General features: G+C 36.1%; 1 protein-coding gene across 1 annotated transcript in view; it reads right to left on the bottom strand.

Moving 5' to 3' along the window:
* SRBD1 (S1 RNA binding domain 1) overlaps positions 1–20,809 on the bottom strand; it is a 134,072-nt gene that overhangs the window by 87,107 nt on the left and 26,156 nt on the right. The window contains exons 13-16 of the mRNA XM_074863556.1: positions 18,385–18,492; positions 12,583–12,740; positions 11,335–11,425; positions 10,171–10,278 (exon numbers count right to left, since the gene is read on the bottom strand). Coding sequence (XP_074719657.1) covers positions 10,171–10,278; positions 11,335–11,425; positions 12,583–12,740; positions 18,385–18,492 — 465 coding nt within the window. The remainder of the gene's footprint in view (positions 1–10,170; positions 10,279–11,334; positions 11,426–12,582; positions 12,741–18,384; positions 18,493–20,809) is intronic.

Raw genomic sequence — 20,809 nt, 5'->3', positions numbered from 1 at the left:
AATTAATTCCCTACCAGTTAAAAGCCACTGAAATTAAGGTATCTAATGTAGAGTGTTAGACAGCCTTATGTAATCTAACCACTTAACCAAAGCTCTGCTATCAGCATCAACAATATCACCATAAGTTAAAATAAATAAATCAATCCATATATCACATCTCACAACAATAAAGGAAGCCCAGTAAGAGCTGAAATGCAGAACAACAAATGTGGTTTCACAAATGAATAGGTATGAAGTTTGGCAGAATCTCAATTTAAGTAAAAACATATTACTGGCATCCTCACACAAATGGAAAAATGCTTACTTCTCTATTAGGTTCCTACAAAATGTCTACTTGATGACAAAACACTATCCAAATATACAATCAGGTCAGACTGTACAATAACACTCAGTCTTAGTACCTCACAAATCAGAGGATACATCTTGTATTTATATAATTTTATCTGCATGCTCTCAGGATTAATCACACTGTATTTGCATGCTTCCACTTAAATTAACTCCTGACAGGATTCCACAAGTAATTCCTGCTGGAGCTTTTTTACATAGTGAGGAGCCTAAATGAATTTTCCCAATCTTTATGAGTTAAAATTTATCGATTGCCACAGCTATTTCATGACAAAGTCACACAAAACACACAAACATATGTTTCTGATGTCTCTTAAGTATGAAGTAGGGTAAAAGTAATATCCCAAACACCACAGGCATTGCTTTAGAAAGGCAATATTGTCACAAACCATAAATTAAGACTTTAATGGTTTTTATTTACATTCACTTCTCAGTATCAAAAGATTTTGTTAGCATGGCAACCCCATACTAGTGTGGAGCCATGCTATTTCATCATCAAAGAACCATCACCATTCAGCTTAGTCACTATCTAATCCCTCTCGGCTTCTGTTTGAATCCAAATCTAATTACATCCTACTTCCACTCTGAGAGAAATGGAGGTGACCACACATACCATTACTTTAAAGAAAAAAGCCACCTAAAACTACAGAAACACTGAACCATACACGCTAATTTGGAAAGCTGTTAAAACAGTGCTGCAGCAGCTTACCTGAAAAGTCTAAGCTCTTCTGGTTTGAGATCAGTATCAGTACTAAGTTTGGAGCATTTAAGGCTCACATCATTAAACCTTCACAATCCTAGCTGTATATGGAGCATGACTCATTTTCTTCATGTGGTGCCTCACAGTAACTGACCAAAACCTAACCCTCTAAGCCTTATGATGAATACTTTAAACATACTCTGGAGTTACAGGGAACAATCGTACTTCAGCTCACTCCGGAGTTACAGGGAACAAGCATACTTCAGCTCACTCCCACTAAAAAAATAAAATGAAATAAAATGTAGTATTGGAAAAAGGCTCATAGATGCAGCTGTTGATAGTGTCTCCAATGTTCACTGTGAGAAGCAGTAATACGTCATTAGGTCACATTTTTCAGCTGAAGTCCAAACCTCAGTTTTAAGCTTGGACTCTACACCATCTGTTCACACTCACAAATTATTAGGGGAGGGAACTGTTCTCTCAACATAACCTGGTGCATTGAAAAGACAAGGAATGCACAACTCAAATGAGCTCAAAGCTGTGCAAAGTTCCCACAGACTGTACTTCAGTGCCCCTGTCTAGAGGAAGTACCTTCAAAGTGTCCTGCCCCTTATTCCCTGACAGCACCCTTGTTCTTTCTTCACTGCTTCCTCCAACAGCTACCCAGGTTCCTCAGGCTTTTTGCATTCCTTGAGCTATCCTCAGACCTTAACCACCACTCAGACACCTCTTAACAAAAGACTTCTTGCATTCTCTGGTCAAGAAGTACTAGATGGCACACACAGGGCAGAGATATGCACTCAACCTTTCAGATGTAGATAACTGCAAAGTTTCATCCTTCAGTATCTCTGCTAATACTTCAAACATCATGTGAGCAAGTCAACAGCCATCATGAGGAAGGATGGTTTGGTGTCCCTCCAAAGAAAGAAGGCTGTCAGACCAAATAAAAAAACCTGATTCTGGGAGAAGTGGGTGTGCTACAATATCACCTTATGTTATGTTCATTCCTCTAGGTAAGATCTTCCTGGAAATCTTTCTTTGAAATTGTGGTGTTGACCAAACAGCATAGAAAAACTTCAGAAGTCGTAACCACATTAAACAATAACCTAAATCATTTCAGTCTGAAATAAAAAGGTTATTTTTAGCCTGTTAGGTACCCCCCCACCCCCCCAAAATATCAGACATTCAAATGAACTAGTTTTGTTTCACTGTAGCAATCTAGTAAATGTAAGATCTAGTCATCCATTTTGCTTTAAATCTATTAAATTCTTCTTCATTTCTGACCAGTGGAAGTAGCCTTGAACAAAAGACTTTAAGTCAGAGTAATTTTCACTGTCATCATAGAAAACTCTTAAGAAAGGAGACTGCATTGGAAACATTCACCAGCACACAATGTTAAGTGATAAAAGAGTGTTTTAAAGACTTCTACTACTGAGTTAAACTCACCCCAAAAATAAAATCCCCTACTCACAGTATAGTTTTAGTAGTTCTATGCTGAACATTAAAATCACTGCATATTTGGTAAAAATCTGATTTCATTTTAAGTGAGCTTTAGGAACAACACACCTAGTCTTGCTCTATGAATATACCCCATGCAATACACACATTCCAAAACTGCTCGCAGGAGACCTGATGGGCACATTCCATGCAGAAATGGTAGCACTTGCTCATTGCATATCCTTTGTCTGGTGTCTCTCAATAACCTTTTACCTTTCCAACATGTTCTTGTTTTGTGTTTGTAAATATTGTTGGATGGTTCTCCCTCTTGATCTGACTTCTGTTGTACTGCAATACCAGATGCTTTCTAGCTGAGTATCTTAAAAAAAGAGAGGTTTTATTTACCTGAAAATAACAAAGATCTACAAGAAAACAGCCTGTGCACAAATTACTGCTCAGTGGGGTATATAAAATAAAATTGAAAATAGAGAAGTAATTTTGCAATCTGAAATATAACAAATGTCTTCTCTGTTAAAAAACAAAGGGGGGGGAGAGTACTTACTGTGATCAATTTCTCAAATTTATTATCTGATTTGCAAGAGTGTATTTGAGATCAGTACATTTCTAATTGAAGAGTATGCAAAGTTGCCCTTAAACATACTGTCACATGCTTAACGGCTTTTCATCCTAAAAATCTTCCTTAATTTTACATAAGTAATGTTTTTTGCTTGCCTGTTTAGTATCCTTTAAAGGTCTGAAGAGATTTACGTATTAAGAATACATAACTCTTAAAATCTCTACTTGATATTACTGTTACTATGATTTTCTCTTAGAAAGAAAACATAGATAGGAAGTTGCATGAATAACTTTCCTCTCTCCCACAAGACTGTTTTCCCATAGATTGCCCTGGACCCAAGTCAGACAACAGGTTCCAGTGCTTTTCCTGAAGATTCAGATTTCTTTCGCTAGTTACATTTACATTTCCTAACCCTCTGCCTTCACATTGCTGAAGTCTAGACTCCACATATATCTTACTCTTTTTCTGAACTTAAAGGAACTCATAATCTCTTCAACTACATTGACATACTCCTCATTAGCCCTTGGTTCTCATCTTAAAAACAGGTAAGTTATTTCTCTAAAATAGATTTCAAAGACGATTCCATAATTAAGTCAAGTGTATTGCTTATAAATTTTGTTTTAAGAAGTTTCAAATTCATGCTATACAAGCCAGAAATTATCATGTCCTATTTCACCTGTTGCACTGGTGTGTCACTATCTTCACTGCTTACCCATTTTTTTTTCCCTCCCCTTGGATAAACGTGGCTAGAGATGGTACTGGTGTCTACAATAAACTTTTAACATAAGCAACAAAGCTGGAGCAGAGCGGAATCTTTGCCTTCTTGGACTGCTTCAGAATCTAAGGTGACTTCTGAGTTTCCCCTTTTGAATATAGTATGGGTTCAGCTCAACATAGATACCAGTCTGTGGATGCACCAGGAACAAACATCGGATGTTATTTTAAATGCACACACTTATTACAGTCCATGTCATGCTGAACAATAGACTAATTACTACCTAAAGTTATGAATAATCAAAAGTAGCAGGAGGAAGAAGTCTCTATGCCAAGTGAGGTTCCAATTTTATAGGACTGTCTCCTATAAATATACACAAAATGATTTTTCATTTCAAGTGTGCATGATCATGAGTTCTGACTCAGCTGTGGTAAATAATCACAACAGAAAGTAACTTAAGTAAGGGATGGAAGACAGTTTGGCAGGAAATCACTATATAATTTAAAAGGCTTTCATTGACTATGTCCTCTTCACACACATTTTAAACCTGCTTGTTCCTCAAATAATTTCTTCATTGTTTAGGACTTCTCATGACTCTGCTAGAGCTTGAAAGAGATGAAAGAAGAACAAAGGTTCTTCAGTGCACATTTCAGACATGTGCATTGTTTCCACTGAATATGTATTCCTTTTGCCAAAACTTTCCAAACTACTTTCTACCTTCTGTATCAGACATCTAATGACCTAAGGTGTGTAGGTGTACATACATAAATGTGTCATCAGTAGAGTTATATAGCTTAACAGACAAAAATAACAGCTTAAAGAAAATATAATCAAAAAGAAATAGGAATAAAGTTTGCCATATCCCTACCCTCTTTGTACTCTCAACAGACTTGAAACAACTGCATTAATGCAGCAAGCAATAGCTTGTAAAAGGATGCAAACCAGCTGAAACATTTGACAGACAGTGTTAAATACCAGAGGATTCACATCAACCACTTTATTTGAAAAGGTGCTTTGAAGTTGGCTATCTTTCATGTACCTCTTTCATGGCACATTAATAAGGAAAACTGAGATGGGGTAAATTAAGTCCCAAGGTCGTATCTAGAGTTACAGCACTGTGGGTACCTGATGAAATACGGATTAATGCTGCATGAGCACTGAATAAATAAAACCACTTCTGTTAACCACTCAAACAAGTTTTACAAGTAGTTCTGAACTTTATTCGGCAACTAGACTTCAGACATCTTAATCCCCCCACACTGCTTTGAAACCTAATTATCATAATATGAACCCGAATGTTAGGTCTCTTTCAAACTGCGAGTGCTATGAAGCAGAAAAGTAATGGGAATTAAGCTAGTGTAACATTAGAAATGTAGAGGCATAGAACTTGAAAGTGGCATTTGTTAAAGCTGAGAGAGTATAATGTAGATATTCAACTACATAAAACACACATTTAAATTGAAAAGGATATTTAAAGCATGTGCAGACACCTATAAAATACAAGCGGGCCTAAAATCCTGTAGAACAAACATTTCCAAATCAATTTCTTGCCACCAAGGCCCAACTTCAAAAGGTATTAAACAGTCCTATTCTACCTTAGTAGAACATTTCTAAGTATTCTAAAGCAGACAATAACATTTTCTTTCAAAACCCAAGGAGAACTTTTACAAGACATTACAGACTTTCCCCTATTTGTCACAGTACAGAAGTGTTTGAACTTAAACAGCAGTAAATTATTAATTATGTTGCTTATAAAGTCTCAAGAGCAAGAAAAGATTTTCTGAAAGTGGGAGAAAAGGACTTTGTATCAAGTTTAAAATCAAATATAACAGAAATTAAACACCAAGCCACCTAAAGAACAACAACTTGCCTGACTGCGTTCTTTACTGCTTGTTTAAATTGATTAACAATTCAGATACCTATCAAACTTCCCTTTAAATATGAGCTGAAATACTTTATTCCTAGTGGACATTAATGGAACAAGCACATAAGAAAAGTCAGACCAGTAAGAATGTTTGTATTGTGACAATGAAACCACTAAGGCTAAAAGCAAAATTGTGATTTCATTTTTCCAAAGATGATGATTGGGCTGTTCGTGTTGTCCTGCTCTAGCATAGTTCACCTGTCATTCAGATGGGTTTCATTTTCAAGATGCCTACAACTAACAGCAATCAAAGAAAAACAGTTGCAGCGACTGAAATATGGAATGAGATTCCTGAAATATTTTTTCAAGATTTTCATTTAATCCAAAAAGGCCAATGAAATCCTGAAAGTTCATCATCTGCCATGTTAATGCTGAACACATTGTTGTTTCATTTACATTTCTGGTCCTATTAAAACAAATACACTTGTCTAAAACAGAACATCTGTTTTGGTTATAATACAATGTATCTTTGGCAAGAACTCACAATAGAACTAACATAAATAATCAAGAATATTTATTGAACCTTGTAACAAAAACTGATTTGTAACAAAAAACCTGAAGACTAGATATGACTGTCTCTGGGCTCTAGTCCAGCCCTAATCTAAGACAATAAACATAGCTCTACAAGGGAAACTACATTAAAAAAAAAAAAACGCAAGTCCTGCAGTTATTTAGGTTGGATGTAGGTATCTGAACACATGTTGGTTACAATAATAGTGAAAAATATTTGCTTTAAATCAAAAACTGTCAAACTGAGTCCAGACAGGTTTTAAAGTCACACGAAAAATCATGCCATGTGCCTCATTTCCTACTACTGTCTTCACTGATTTGTCTTCTCTTTGGAAAAGTTCAGTAAAACTATATGTAGTTTGCACTTGCCATTGCTGAGGATTTGTTATTCTAATTGCTTGCTTTTCATATATTTATTACCACTAAAAAAGACAAAGCAGTCATCCAATAAAATATTGCAATGTTTGAGAGAAATTGAAATTAAGAAAATTTTGGAAGTGTCTTTTGATACTGATACAACTGAAATATTTTAAAGTGCGAATCAGTTAATTTGATTCTTGACACACAATTGAAAAACAGGTGAAATGGTGTTCTCATTTAAGTCTGTAGTAAAGTCCTCGCTTGAGTCAGATATTGAAGCCAAGGAATAACTTAATGCACAATTCTGAAATTATTGTACAGGATTTAGTAGTAGCTTATTTCAGCGTGTACTGCACATATACACAATCAATTAAGTATTCAGCTGGTTATTATCATTAACCTTCATTAGGATGCATACCTGTTCAGATTATTTGTGCATGTATCAATTGCACACACCTTCTCTCCAAAATTACAGACTATTATCATCTCAATTCCCTGAAAATGCATGATCCAAGTTCCATATGATGAACTGGACATAAAAGTATGAACAGATTATTTTTTTTTATAATAATTTCTGATCCTATTCTCCACCTCAAGAAAAAATTAAGTAGTATTGTATTGCAAGCTTTCTTTACCAAGGAAGCCTAAGTCTGTAGTACCTCTCTATCAGCCACCTTTCTGAATGACAGCTTAAGAAGTTGACTGGGAATTTGGTTTTAAAGCACTATAAAACAATTCAGCCTCATCTGCCAAGCCACTTTACATTTGGACTCCTTTAAGGAAAAAGATTGTAAATGCAAATACAATCAGCAATTCTCTGAAACTTGCACACAGCAGTGAACTGAGCTCTGTTTTGCTGGGCAAGGATTTCCACCTTTCTGCAGCTCAGTGCATGACTGCAAGAAGCTGAATGTTTGGGAAATGGTATCCTTGGGTGTAACTGACTCATTCTGTTACAGTTTGAGTACTGGAGGGTTTTTGTTTTGTTCTGGGGGCTTTTTTTGCTTGGATTTTTTTCATGGTTGTTTGTTTCTTTCCCCACAGTTCAAGCACTAAATTGATTTTTAAATCTATTTTTTAGTTACAGTTGCAACATGCTGAAGCAGATCTTTAAAAACAAACTGTTCCAACATTGAATTGTTTCTTAGAGATTTTAATTGTAAAACAATTTTTAAAGATCACTTGATCCAAAAACATACCATGGGTTTCCACAGAACTGATTAGAGATCTGTATTCAATCTATGTATAAACGAAGCCCTCATTTTCTACTACCATGAGAAAACAAAATAATCAAGGGAAAACTTTGTACATGGAAACCAAAACTTTTTTGTGATCTAAGAGCATGTGCTCTGGAGGACTTTTTTAAAAATAGAGGATCAGCAGAGCACCTTCTTCCAAGTCATCTTTCGCAGTTACCCTTAAGAGGTATAGCAGTTCTCACAATGTGTGCCTACTGTGACCTATTGCTCAAATGATAATTCTGTACCAATTGCTCCTCATTTAGCAAGTATAACATTTCTGAACTCAGAGTGACATAAGTTCCAGGCATTTTATTGGCTTATCACAAGTGGGGGGCTGAATGTCTGGACTCATCATTCCTTTCTGTTACTAAGAAATACCAAGGTGATTGAGAAAGTTTTCTGGAACTAGAAAGTAAACAGAGTAGCTACCTTGCATGATTCAGCAGCATGGCTGGGAAACCCCAGCACTGAATAACGCAGTTTAGCAGAAATGGCAACATGGAAACCCCAATCTTCAAGAAAGAAACTCAGTCAAGACTGTCAAAATGTGAAGAGAGACATGAGGACTGCAAGTCCAGCTTATCTGTAAAACCACATACATAAATGCACACACAAACTGCAGTCTACAAAGTTCAACAGCATCAAATGTCACCTATAGCATGCAGTACAAAAAAAATACATTCTCCTGATTTTTAATTTCATATGCAGTACCTCAGAGTTGTGCGTATGAATTCTAAAGTAGGGACTAGCTCTTCACCATATATGAGCACAGCACAAGAAAACCACTAACCATATATACTGAAAGCAAAAAATGCTTTTGATTATGGTCATTTTCACTTCCAGGAATTAATCTGGTAGGTTAAACTGCATTTATATATTTTTCCTACAAATATCACAAGTTTTGGAAAAAGTGAAATGTTAAAAAATTATCTGTCACTACTAGCAAAAACAACCAAGTTGATAACCTGATTTCTGCCTTAGAGCATTTATACTAATTCCTATTTCACAAGAACTTCTATCAGTTCCAAGAACTTGGCAGCTCTACTGCCTGCCCCCCCGCAATCAATACTGATATTATTTTGCAAACTCTATAATCTTGAACTATAAACAGGGAGAAAATACTGAAGCAAAAGAGGAAAACACAGTGAGAAAACCATTCACCACAGTATTATGTAAACTTTTCTGTGTAAACTAAATATTTATTTACATTTTGTAGCATATGATCAATAAAGAAAATCACTATTACTCTTTCAGACAAAGTGCTTATGTCAGTGTAATGGATTTTGAAACTATATGAAGTGAACAACAGTGAAATTAAACATTTGCCAAAAAACACACAGTATGAAGTGTTTTCCATTCTTTAAGGTCATTAGAAATCCACTGTTTTCAAGTTAGATTCAGGAAAGAGGATGCTCGAACAGCCTCCCTTCCTTTGTAAACAATTAAAGTCAGAAAAACCCTACTATGTCTCCTGGAATAAAAAGGAGATTTAAGTATCAGATCTTGTGCAAATTTACTTACAAATTTTAGGAAACAAAGAACAAGTGCAATTAAATGATAGCATAAATTAGTAGGAATAACACATTTGTTGACCATTTCTGTAAGATAACTTCCAAATCTACAGAGAAAAGGCTCCATTAAATGTATACACCACTTCGAGCGGAGAAAGGCCATGACTTTTTCAAAAATTTAGATAACTTATTTCAGTACGTTAAGACAGTGAAAACTAAATACTGCTGTTAAACTTCAGCACAAAAGATAATCCAAGCTAAATCACCAAAAATGCTTTTAGAAAATAAAGGTGTGAATTAAAAAAAGAGCAGTTCTGCATGGGATAAAAGAAAGTGATATAGTACAGTTTCCATCCAAACCAACAGCAGAATAGTTAGTTTGAATTCAACAAACTAATGGATAAGATTTGAGGTTTAAAGAGAATAAATATCTTCACTACTTTCTGCTAGGCATTAAAAATATTTATTTCCAGACCATTTAATACCCATAGAATTAGCAAGCATTCCATACCATAGTCAGACAACACAAGCTTTATTATTTGCATTTAAACCTCATTTATCAAGAAAAAAATACGCAATGCCAAATAGGTCCTTGGCTGTCTGAGCTGCTATTTTCGCATACTTTGTTACAATGGTAATAGCAACGAATGAACGTCAGGAAGAGAAAGTAAAATGCTTCAGTGAGTCTCTCTTACTGACTCAGAAGGAGAGTCAGGAGGATGGGTCAAGCTTGACTCAAAGAAAGACAAGGCAACAAAAAGAAATACTTCAAAAAAATTACAGTTAAAACTACCGGTTAAGTTAAAATATGCTGAACAGATGAATATCCCAGCAAGCAAAACAATCTTACCAGTAAACAACATCCAGTGGTGCAAAATATTTCTTCATAATTAAGTCAGCAAAGTAAGCTTCTGTTTCTCTGCAGGCCGTGCCATTGCCAATCACAACAGTGTTACAGCTTTGAAAGGGTTAACAAAAATGAACAATTATTCTAATTATTCTTTTAGACTTTTTCATATACAGCATTCAATTCACAACAATGACTAATACATCTTATTTTATATAACACAAGGCCCAGATTTAATGAGAACATATTCCTAGTAATATCACATTGTGTTTAACAGGTTTTCAATGTGACAGTGTAAGCGATGAGTCAAAATTTTCACTCATTTATATTGGAATTGAACAGTGGTAATACCTGCAGAAAACCCCAAAATGATACTTCATATTCTTAAAAGAAATTTGATGTTATTTACAGTCCTCAAACACTTTCACCTCGTATTTCCCTCATCTGTTATGAGTCATGAAAAAGGGCAGAAGCCCAAGCAATCAGAATCTTAATTCCTTAATGGGAACATCACAGTTTGCAGCAGCTTGCAAGGTCATTGCCTCTAACTGTCCTCATCACAGCCAGTCAGCCATCAAATCACCTTGTTTAAAGCCAATCTAATGCTTAAAGACAAACTGGACTGTATGCTGTGGCAGTCCAGCAGCTGACTCAGTAGACCAGATGTCTGTCTGTTGGGGATCCCAAAATAGTTGGATACAATAACCTTTCAGTCATACTGCCCCTATTTGTAAGTCCGTCCTGAGATCTATCTGAGCAGGGTTTCCTCTGCTTAATAAAACTCTTCCAAAAACCAAATGTGACTTTTGGAACAGGGAAAGATCAATGAGTGATCTGGGGGTTGGCGAGGGAGGCGGGTAGGAAGAGTGAGGCTAAACTTATTCCTTAGCTGAAAGTTAATTTTCATTCCTGAAAATAAATGGATTGACAGAGCTTTATGAGGATACATTCATAGAATGCAGCCTTAGTCATAGCCATGGCTTGATTTCATATGCTTCTAACATAGTGTAAAAGCAGTAACATAGACTAAAAGAAAAATAAGCTCCGAAAAAAAGAATAATTCCATATAACTCAGAATTCTTATTCCACCCAAAAGCAAATATTTATAGAGTGAAAATTGTAGTTACGTTTCGTAAAAAAAGAGTAATGGAAGTTTCCTTAGCATACCTGTACCGTAGCAGAAGCCTCTTTATCTTCTCAGCTTCATGAAATCCTTGACCAGAATGCAAGTAAACAACATCGGTATGGAGTATCTGACCTGAAACAATGAAAGGCAAAGCCATTTGATAACAAACACAAAGATCCAAATCTATATCCTGCAGAACTACTAAAGTTAATTTGTTGATTCACAAAGAAAGCTTCTTAATGAGCCATTTTTCCCTTTTATTTTTGTATCCAATTAGAAGAAATATATGGTGTGCAGAGGACAAAAATGCTTTGGCTGCCAAAGCAAAATGAGTTGATATATTTTCTAGTTCCCTGGGGACATATCCACATAACAAATAACAAGCATCTAGTCATATTAGGGAAATGAAGTGTATTGTATTATCAAGAGAAAAACTGCAATTCACTGCAAAAGATTTATTGCTCTAGTCTGGTACATTTTACAGATTCTGTAAAGAGAGATGAAAATTAGGAATGCAGTCTTAGGACTAGAACTCCAATGCCAGCTCTTGCCGTCATCCCATCTATCACATCTGGAAATAACTGTATTAACTGGTACTGATAGCTTATGGTGCAATGCAAACTAATAACCATTTACCTTACCTTTACTGCTACTTTAACACATGTCAAGAACACATCGTTCCTTACACCCACCCTAGGTGGATATAGTCTCAGACAAAAAGTAACAGCAAGATAAAAAGAAAACAAGCCATTTTCTGCATTGGCCTAAAGAGGTATGTATCCCCAGATTAAACTAAGATGAACGGGAAAGCTGAACTAAGAAGTTCTGCAAATACAAAGTTTCTGACTTCTCCCATTAACACACATACTACTAAACAAAAAGGGCTGATAAAGTGTCCAGATGTCCAAGATACTACCCATGAAAAAAGCAACGTTAGAGAAAGTATTTAAATTCAAATTCTTTGTTAAACAATAAAAGTGCCAGGTGTTCTCTTTGATGACTACTGAGAGGTACAATTATATGAACATATATTCAAGAAGGCAGAAGGGATTTTAAATTATATTTTAGAAAGAAGTAATAACACCAAAGGATACACTGGAATCCAGGTGCCGGAAACTTAAGCTCAAGCCTGAAGAAAGCAATTTGCATAACAGGATGTGTGGAAAACACTAAAAGCTTAAGAGAAAACCCACCAATTTGATAAAAAAATAAGGTTTTGAAACTATGCTTTCCTGCAAATGAATATATTTTTATCAGTCTTTTCACAAATATTTGGAATTGAAACTTACTGGTTGGTGAAATAATTGCCAACTTGCAGCCATGTTTGTAGCCAGGATCTACTCCCATCAAAGTACGGCCCCTCACAGGGCTGGTCAGAAGCAACTGCCGGAGATTTCTCCCAAACATCATCACAGACTCTTTCTCTGCATCAGATGTCAACTTTGATCTTAGAAGAATGAAAGCAAAAACCATTTTCCCCTCAATTAGCTTTCAAATTAACTTCTGAATTGTTCTAAAGTTGTAAGGCTTTCTCCAGTCATGTTTTCATTATCTTTAATTAAATATTACACTTGCAATCAAGTTTTTGACACTTTTTAAAAAAGGATCGGCTATATGATCATCTCATTCTGGTTCTAAGAAAGTGAATCAACATAAAGTATATAATAGAAACACCTGTAAGAATGTACACATACCAACTAACATTCAAATATCAACTCATAATTTTGAGCAAAGAACAGCTTCCTGTCAGAGCTGATACCTAATTGCAAAGAAAAGTGGATTTGAAGAAGGCAGAGATTGAATTTACTGTAGCTTCCCAGAACTGGAGGAAAAATCACTACCCAACAAAAAAGGATGATCATTTAGGCTAAGGGTACTAGAGAGAAACTGGAAGGGCCTATCCAATTAATTGCTAACACACTATGACTCATGAGGCATTCAATTTCATCTATGAATTATGTTATTTAACAGTCATCACAGACATGTGTAGACTTGAGGTCTTTCTAGGAGGGTATTCTGCTTCCTCAGAATCAAACTAGAAAGCTGATGGGGCCATAATGTCCTCACCTTTCTTTTCCATGTTCTTCAATAGAAAGAAGGGAGTTAGTCCAGCAAGCATTGACTTTGATGACTTTAAGCAAGAACACTTACTGCAAAGTGTTATGAGAAACCAATCAGTCTTGTTGAATCAAGGGGTACAAGATGCATTTGTCAGATGTGGCCAGTAAGATAATGACTGATAAGGACAATTATTTTTGTCATGGTATGGTATCTTATACAAAAAAAGGAAAATCGAAAAAGTAATGGAGACACAAATTCTCATCATCTAGCTGATTTTTGTTCTCCTTTTGCAGGTACTCATTGCCATTTTCAGCTGCATTACGTTGTCAATAACTACCATAATTAAGGCAAGCAAAAGCAATCCAGTAAAGTCTTCATGTAACTTAAAGAGTAGACAGTGCCCTTGTTATCCTTTTCCTTTTACCCATCACTGAAAAAAGAAATATTTTTACAGAATAAAAAACCTGCATTCCAGTTAACTAACCCTGTAAGAACAGGGCAGGGGAAGTTACTCAAGTTGTTTAGGTCAATCAGTGCATGACACAAGCAGGCTACAAATAGTTCAAAGACATCCCTCAAAAGTGCTATTTGACCTGATCGGACATGAAGCTGTTCTAAGCAATTTTCAGATGTGGAAAAACTTAAGAGTCTGACTTGAATTTGCCCGGGATCCAACCAAACAACCAGCTTGGCCCCGTCTCATCCCACAGTGGTACAGAAAGAACTGGTCAGTCTTCATCATCTCTCATTTGTAAAGCGGTCTAGAGATAGGTCTAGATTCTCTTTCACACATTATTGCTTTAAAATTTTCTAAGGAAGCGTGCAACAGCAAGAGGCTCCTTTATATCTCCATGGTTTTTGTTTCTGTATCAAGTATACCAGATTGACACTGACATGAATTAAAGTGAAATGGTGAAGGGTATACAGGTATTCCAAGACTCCTTAGCAATTCAAACATGCCCTCAGCACCAAAGAGCAGACACACAAAAAACAAGAATATGGGAAAGGCTGCACTACTACAGGTAAGTGGTCCCTCTATCCCAGTATCCTGTCTCCAAGTGTGGCTATAAGCAGCTGCCTAGGGAGCTGGTACAGCAGCATTAGTATACCTGTCCCATAATCTCATCCTAGCCTCCAACTATTTCCAGCTCAGAGTATTTCTTGAGCTTGACATGATTTTTCTGTTTAGTAGCTCATAACAGACCTCTTATCCAACTATCCAGTCTCTACTGAACCCATGCACATTTCTTGCATCCACATAGTCTGTAGGCAGCAAGCTCTGCAGGTCCACCACAAACTGTGCAAATAGCTGCCACATTTTGGTTGGAAGCAGACTGGTTTTAATTTTTATGGCGCCCTAGGTCTTACACTGGGAGAGAGTAAAAATTTATCCCTAGAAACCCTCTGCCACTCCTCACACACCACTCATCTCTACATCCTCTCTTTTCCAAGCTGAAGAGTCAATCCTTCACACAGAAATTATTTCATACCTTGTTCCCCTTCACTGGGCCTTCCCCCCTCCCCCCCCTCGAGATGAAGGGACCAAAATGGCCACTAATATTCCACATACTGGCCAGCTAAATCAATGATTCTGTTTTGTCTTTATTCCTTAACTAAATGTTAAGTGCTCAGAAGATAAGATTATTTAAGTCTAGAAGTGACTTGTAAACAAGGAAAGGTTGAATGCTCTTGGACTGGAGGCTTTGTACAGAGACAGGCCAAGTTCCAGCTTTCCATCTATCCCAAAGATATGGGGTCCCTACTGCCCACAAGACTAACTTCTCCCACACTGCAAATTCACATGAGTCCACCTGTGAAGGGAGACTTGTGCAGGAATTAAAATTGCCCCTAAACACATGCTATTAGTTATGTGTACCTTATGGAAATCATGTTAAAAATTGGCGTGGATATATAGAAACTTTTATAATAACAGGAAATGTTACTGAAAGTGCCAGGTGCGTAGGGGGAGCATAAGGTATGCCCTTTCTATTACATAATATCCTGTATTTTTTAATTTCAAATATAGATCTCCCTTTTCTCTCTAACTGTCTCTCACTCAACACTTGTATCAATGACATGATCTACTGTCCCAAGTACTGGCCCTTAATTTCAAGTTTGGGGATAGTCATTTGATCCTTGAACAAATACCAAGCTACTTCAAACAATCTAATATCTTTCTCTTTTTCAGTGCACTTCTGGCTTCATCCAAATGGCAAGATGCCCAGCTTCATGTTTTTCCAATTTGTGACATTTCCCATTAATATGGCAGAAATATAAGACAAGAGGCCGATTGCAGTCCTCCTCTCTAAACACAAGACAAATGGTTATTTTGTAAAAAACAAAACAAAACCCTTCAGTTGCTACTTTATGCAAAAGATCAACCAAGTCAGAATTTCAAGCCCCTCCCTTCAACTCTATGAAGCACTCAGACTGTATATCACTAACAGGTATATTGTAATAAAAGCAAATAACCTAATCATGACCTACTAGCTTCTATATTCAATGTTATGAGTCAGTTTTTCAATTGAGATTTAAAATTCCCCACTTCCATATACAGTCTGAGAGGCAATCCTTTCCGTGGAAAAATATCTGCAAACTAGCTTCAGGTGTGAAACAAGATATATAGAGAAATGTTTGTGTCCCTGAAGACAGAGGAGAGAAAGCTCTCAGTTCAAGAAAGCATGGAAAATTAGGAAAGGATTATCCATTAAAAAATATGTCCGTGCCACATCACTTGCATCAAATCCTGATGGAATCATTCCATGCAGTACTGCAACAAAATAAAATGTATTTGAGAGAGCCAAAAGCAACACTGGACATTATTATACCAGATACAAGAAATGATGGTATCTGAAAGAGTGGAAGAAAGGAAATTAAACAATAAATAAGGTAACTGTCTTGCTGGCAAGTTTCATTCTTCTGATCACCAGAAGTACCAGAAATTTCAATACACTCTTGGAAACTTTCTGTTCTGACATTTAATGATAATAAAAGAAAAAAAATAACAGTGGGGGGTGGGTTGGAAATATTAATGCTAAAAGGAGGTATTGAATACTTTAGCAGCCCTTTGCAAGCGTCCTAAAAATCAGCTTCTGGTGTGGGTGGAAAGAGAATAAAAGAAGGGTAAGGGTTAAGTGGTCATGGACCAGGAATACTACTGACAGATGCTTTGTATTCCTCTCTACAGGAGATGTTTCAGCTTTTCCTAACCAGACACCACCAATCATGCACAATTATCACAGAGTAAAACATAAGCAGACATCCACTCAGGAAGAGGCAACAAGCTTTGTATTCTTTGCATTTATGACTTGTGAGCTACATCTAGGAAGTAGTAGGGAAGGAAGGGTTGTTTTTTTTTTTAATTAAGAGAACAGAAAACCTTCAGCAACCTACTGCTGCAGCAGTCCTCATGGTGTTATACACGACACACAGGCCAGAACAGTCCTGTGGTAAGAACCACGAAGCAAAAACTCAGTAAAAGAACTTTGAAGAACCCTTATGTCAGTTTGCTTATTTATGATAAAACCAAACCCCACCAGAAGGTAAGTCTTTTTCTTTGTTCAAAAGAATTTAATTGTAGAGAAGGCTAGAAATGACAACTACTTTCACACTCATGTGACAGGAGCCAACAGTTGGACTCGCCATCATGAGATGTTCACCATTTTGGCTAAACAATAGACACAGTGCCTCCCCTAAAGTAACTACCTGTACTGTGGTCACAAAAAGTAAGTGAACTCAGCACTTTCAGAAATCTGTGACATTTACAGTAGCAAAAACCAGGGTCACTAATCAAAAGAGGTGAAGCAATCTTGCTTGCAAAGTAATAAGCAAACACAAGGTACTGTAGTGAAGAAACCCAGAAGCCATTAGAAATATCTGCTGTTCAAAACTTTAGCTGACACTTCTTTTCAGAGGGGAAGAACATAGAACATCTAGCCAATAATGCTCATGAAAAGAAGTGCCAGGAAAACAACTCCATTTTGAACAGAAACATAAGAGCATGGCCAAGCAGGTGTACAGAAGAACTACATTTTAGAACGTGATTGCTGATTTTAGGTACTGCATAAACAACACATGTCATTTCGATACAAGTAATTTTGACATTTCTGGTCCAAGAAACAGGGTCTCTTTGTTAAACTCTATTTGAACTACCTCAAACAGGTATAAAATTTAAGTCAGATATCAGAAAGTCTTGCCAGAATCAAACATGTTGTGTTTTGGGGAGCTTCTCTTGTATTCAAGAGAAGAATCACACTATCAGTACTGTTAGCCCTTAGAAGATAATGCTTTTAGAATGCAGACTTTTTGACATATTAAATCATTTCAATTACGTGGTAAACTCTTTTACTACACTATGAAAATATCCTATTTAATTAACGTAACTTTGATACTAAGTCTTGAAATTTCTTTAAATTTAGAACAATACTACAGATCTTTCAAGTGACACTGTCTGATGACATTACCACAGTATCACCGAAAATAAGTACTGACTTCTCTAGAGCCATCACAATACCCACAAAATGGTATCAGCCTAACACTATGACTAATTCATTCACCACAAAGTGCAGATGACAAACATGAGGGACACTTCCAACCACAACAATTACTTTGCTGGTTTCTTTCAGACAGGTAAAAGAGAAGGAGTCAGAACAATGTCTATTGCTGTGACATGGAGAGATGCTAGGAAAAATTCACTGACATAATGATTTATGCTAATACAAGGATAAAGACACAAGTATTATGGTAATGTAGATCTAAACTGCACTTTGTTAGATAAACATACAAGCAACAAATATGTGAACATGTAAAATGTCTTCACAGAAAGATCATTTCTCTACTGTAACCTGAACTGGACAGGGTCACTAATTAAATCCACAGGACCAAGAATACATAGTTAATTTATTCTGTAAGCACAGAGGATTAAAAACATGCTGATATTGTAAATGGATAAAAGATATTCTAATAAAAAATTGAGGAGGGAATTCTCAAGAAATTGGTAGTATGAAAATACACATTCATTCTGGACTTACCTGAATTCTCTACAGAGGAGAGGATATATAAGGCGTTTATATGAATCCTCTACAGAATTCCGTAGTATCCTCATTAATTCTGGCTTTAAAAATTGTTTTGGTCTCCATCTGCAAAAGAATAGAAAAAGAAAAGTCAAAAAATATTTTAAGAGCATATACAAAAACTCAGGTAAAAAGGGCATTCTTAAAAGACTTCTACATAGAGTGTAATGTCCTATGAACTGCAGAATTACTACAATAATTAGGCAACAAAATCGTGGCTTCAAATATAAATGGAATAAGAAGTTGCTCATGGTTCCACTATCAGACAAGGGACAAGGCCTACCTTTTCTCTTTTTCTGTGAGGTATTACAATGCAATCACATTTTATGTTTTAAAGAAAATATAAAAAATTACTACTCTTCACTTTGAGAAATCAAAGCTTACCACAACTGAATGAAGAACTTGGTTCCATACTATCACTAGGATTGAATTATTTGCTATGCCTCGATACATAAAAAAAATGACTAAATGTCCTCCTTGAGTGCCACTGCAGAGCTACTGATGTAAGGCAACTGTGTCCAGATAGAAATTCAAGAGCTAAACTAATGTCAGTTAATGAAACCCAATTCAAATTTCATTTGGAACACTTTGAGTATCTCTATTCAAACTCAAAATGAAATCTACCAATGTTGTAGCAGCCCTTAAAAAACAAAAACCAAACAACTTGCTAATTATTTTCCTCTTTTACCTGTTGCTGATATGTTTAAAGCATAAATAATATTCTAGAAAAAGGGAAAATTAAATAAATATCAAACAAACACAAGACTATTTCCCAACTTTTTCTAAGTCAAACTCTCTGGAGCATTCCTTTCTTTAAGGAGACTGTGCACAGCCGTCATAGCCATAAGTGACAGTTACTTCAAATTTTGTCTTAAAATACATGTCAATTTCAAAGCTCCCCAGAACAAAGATACCAGATATTTATACCACTGATCTTTTTGTTTTGGTCAACATTACTACAGGGGGGAGATGGGGGAAGTCCTTGAACAAGCACACAACTGACTCACTGACATTGTCCATCCAATGAGAAGGAAAAAAGATTGAGGAGACACAACCAGATATACTCAAACAGAAGTAAAGACTCTAAACATTTTCTATGACAGTCCACCTGTTTGGGTTTTTTTCTTTTTAAAATATTGATAACATTCAGAGTTTTCTTCACTTGGTGTATTTTTTTACATGCCTGGGTCCCTAACTGCAAAATGAGATACATACGTATCTGTTAATATGTCTAAGTTTTATAAGTTTTTTGGCTGTGTGGTTTGTTTTTTGTTTGTGGGGGGGTTTTTTTGTTTTTTTTTTTGGTTTGTTTTGTTTTTTTTTTTTTAAATGCAACACGATAGAATTATGGCCATTTGATAATATGTCCAGGTGCAGGCCCAGGCAAAAACAGGACTGAATTTTACTTTTGACCTTGCTGACTTGCACTCACTCAGAAATACTGAGAATCCTAAATTGCTCCTACCCAGACAGCTTTTCAGTTGTTTAAGGGGATCTATGATTTCCTGAAACAGCTTTTCTAAGTGTCTGCGCATATAACAGTTGAGAAATGTGTGATCAAGTCAACGCTGCATTAACACAGACATACATAGGAGCAGAATTAAGCTTACCATTTAATTTTACAATGTTCAGCGTTGTGAGTGCTTAGCCACATGACCTCATCACTTTGCTAACAGTTCTTGCAAATCGTTCTATTATACTTATTTGTAACTAGAGACTCTTTCCATACTTATATAAAACTGGTAAAGGCTTTAAATCCTCTTATTGCCATCCAGTTCTATAAACATGAAGTTTTTACAGGTGGCAAGTATGACTACACTCCCCCAGAAAGTATCCTCAGAACAAATAAGAATGAATTTGGAAACTTGGCAGCTGTTTCCCCCTCTCTTCCATCCATTAAAGCCAGGTAGCAAACCTTTCCTCTGTAAACAGGTTATCAGAGCAGATATTTTTATTAACTGCCTATATACAAGTCAAAATTATTTAGGCAACATTCTACTAAAAATTGCAAAAATTGCAAAAATATCCATATAGTAAATTTAATCATAGGAAATACTGCATTTTAATCATTCCAATACTTCATGTGAAAAGAGAAAAATCCACTGCGCTGCAAAAAACAAAGCATGTGTGTATATTTTTAAAGATCATCACAGCCTAGTTAAGCTTCCCTCTAAGAACAGATTTTTCTTGATTATTTAATCAAGACTGACTATGAAGCCCTATTCAGAAAAGCTCCATATAAATAATATCATCTTACTCTGTTCATCAGCCCTTTATGTGCGTGTACTCACAACAGGGACCACCATAAGCAGAAATGGCTTAGAGTACTGATACATCTCAGAAGGTGAAACTATACATCAACAGAATTAACGTAGCCCATGTT

The sequence above is a fragment of the Strix uralensis genome, chromosome 3 (assembly GCF_047716275.1).
Source record: "Strix uralensis isolate ZFMK-TIS-50842 chromosome 3, bStrUra1, whole genome shotgun sequence".
Classification (NCBI taxonomy): domain Eukaryota; kingdom Metazoa; phylum Chordata; class Aves; order Strigiformes; family Strigidae; genus Strix; species Strix uralensis.
This window is presented reverse-complemented; position numbering and strand designations above follow the sequence as displayed.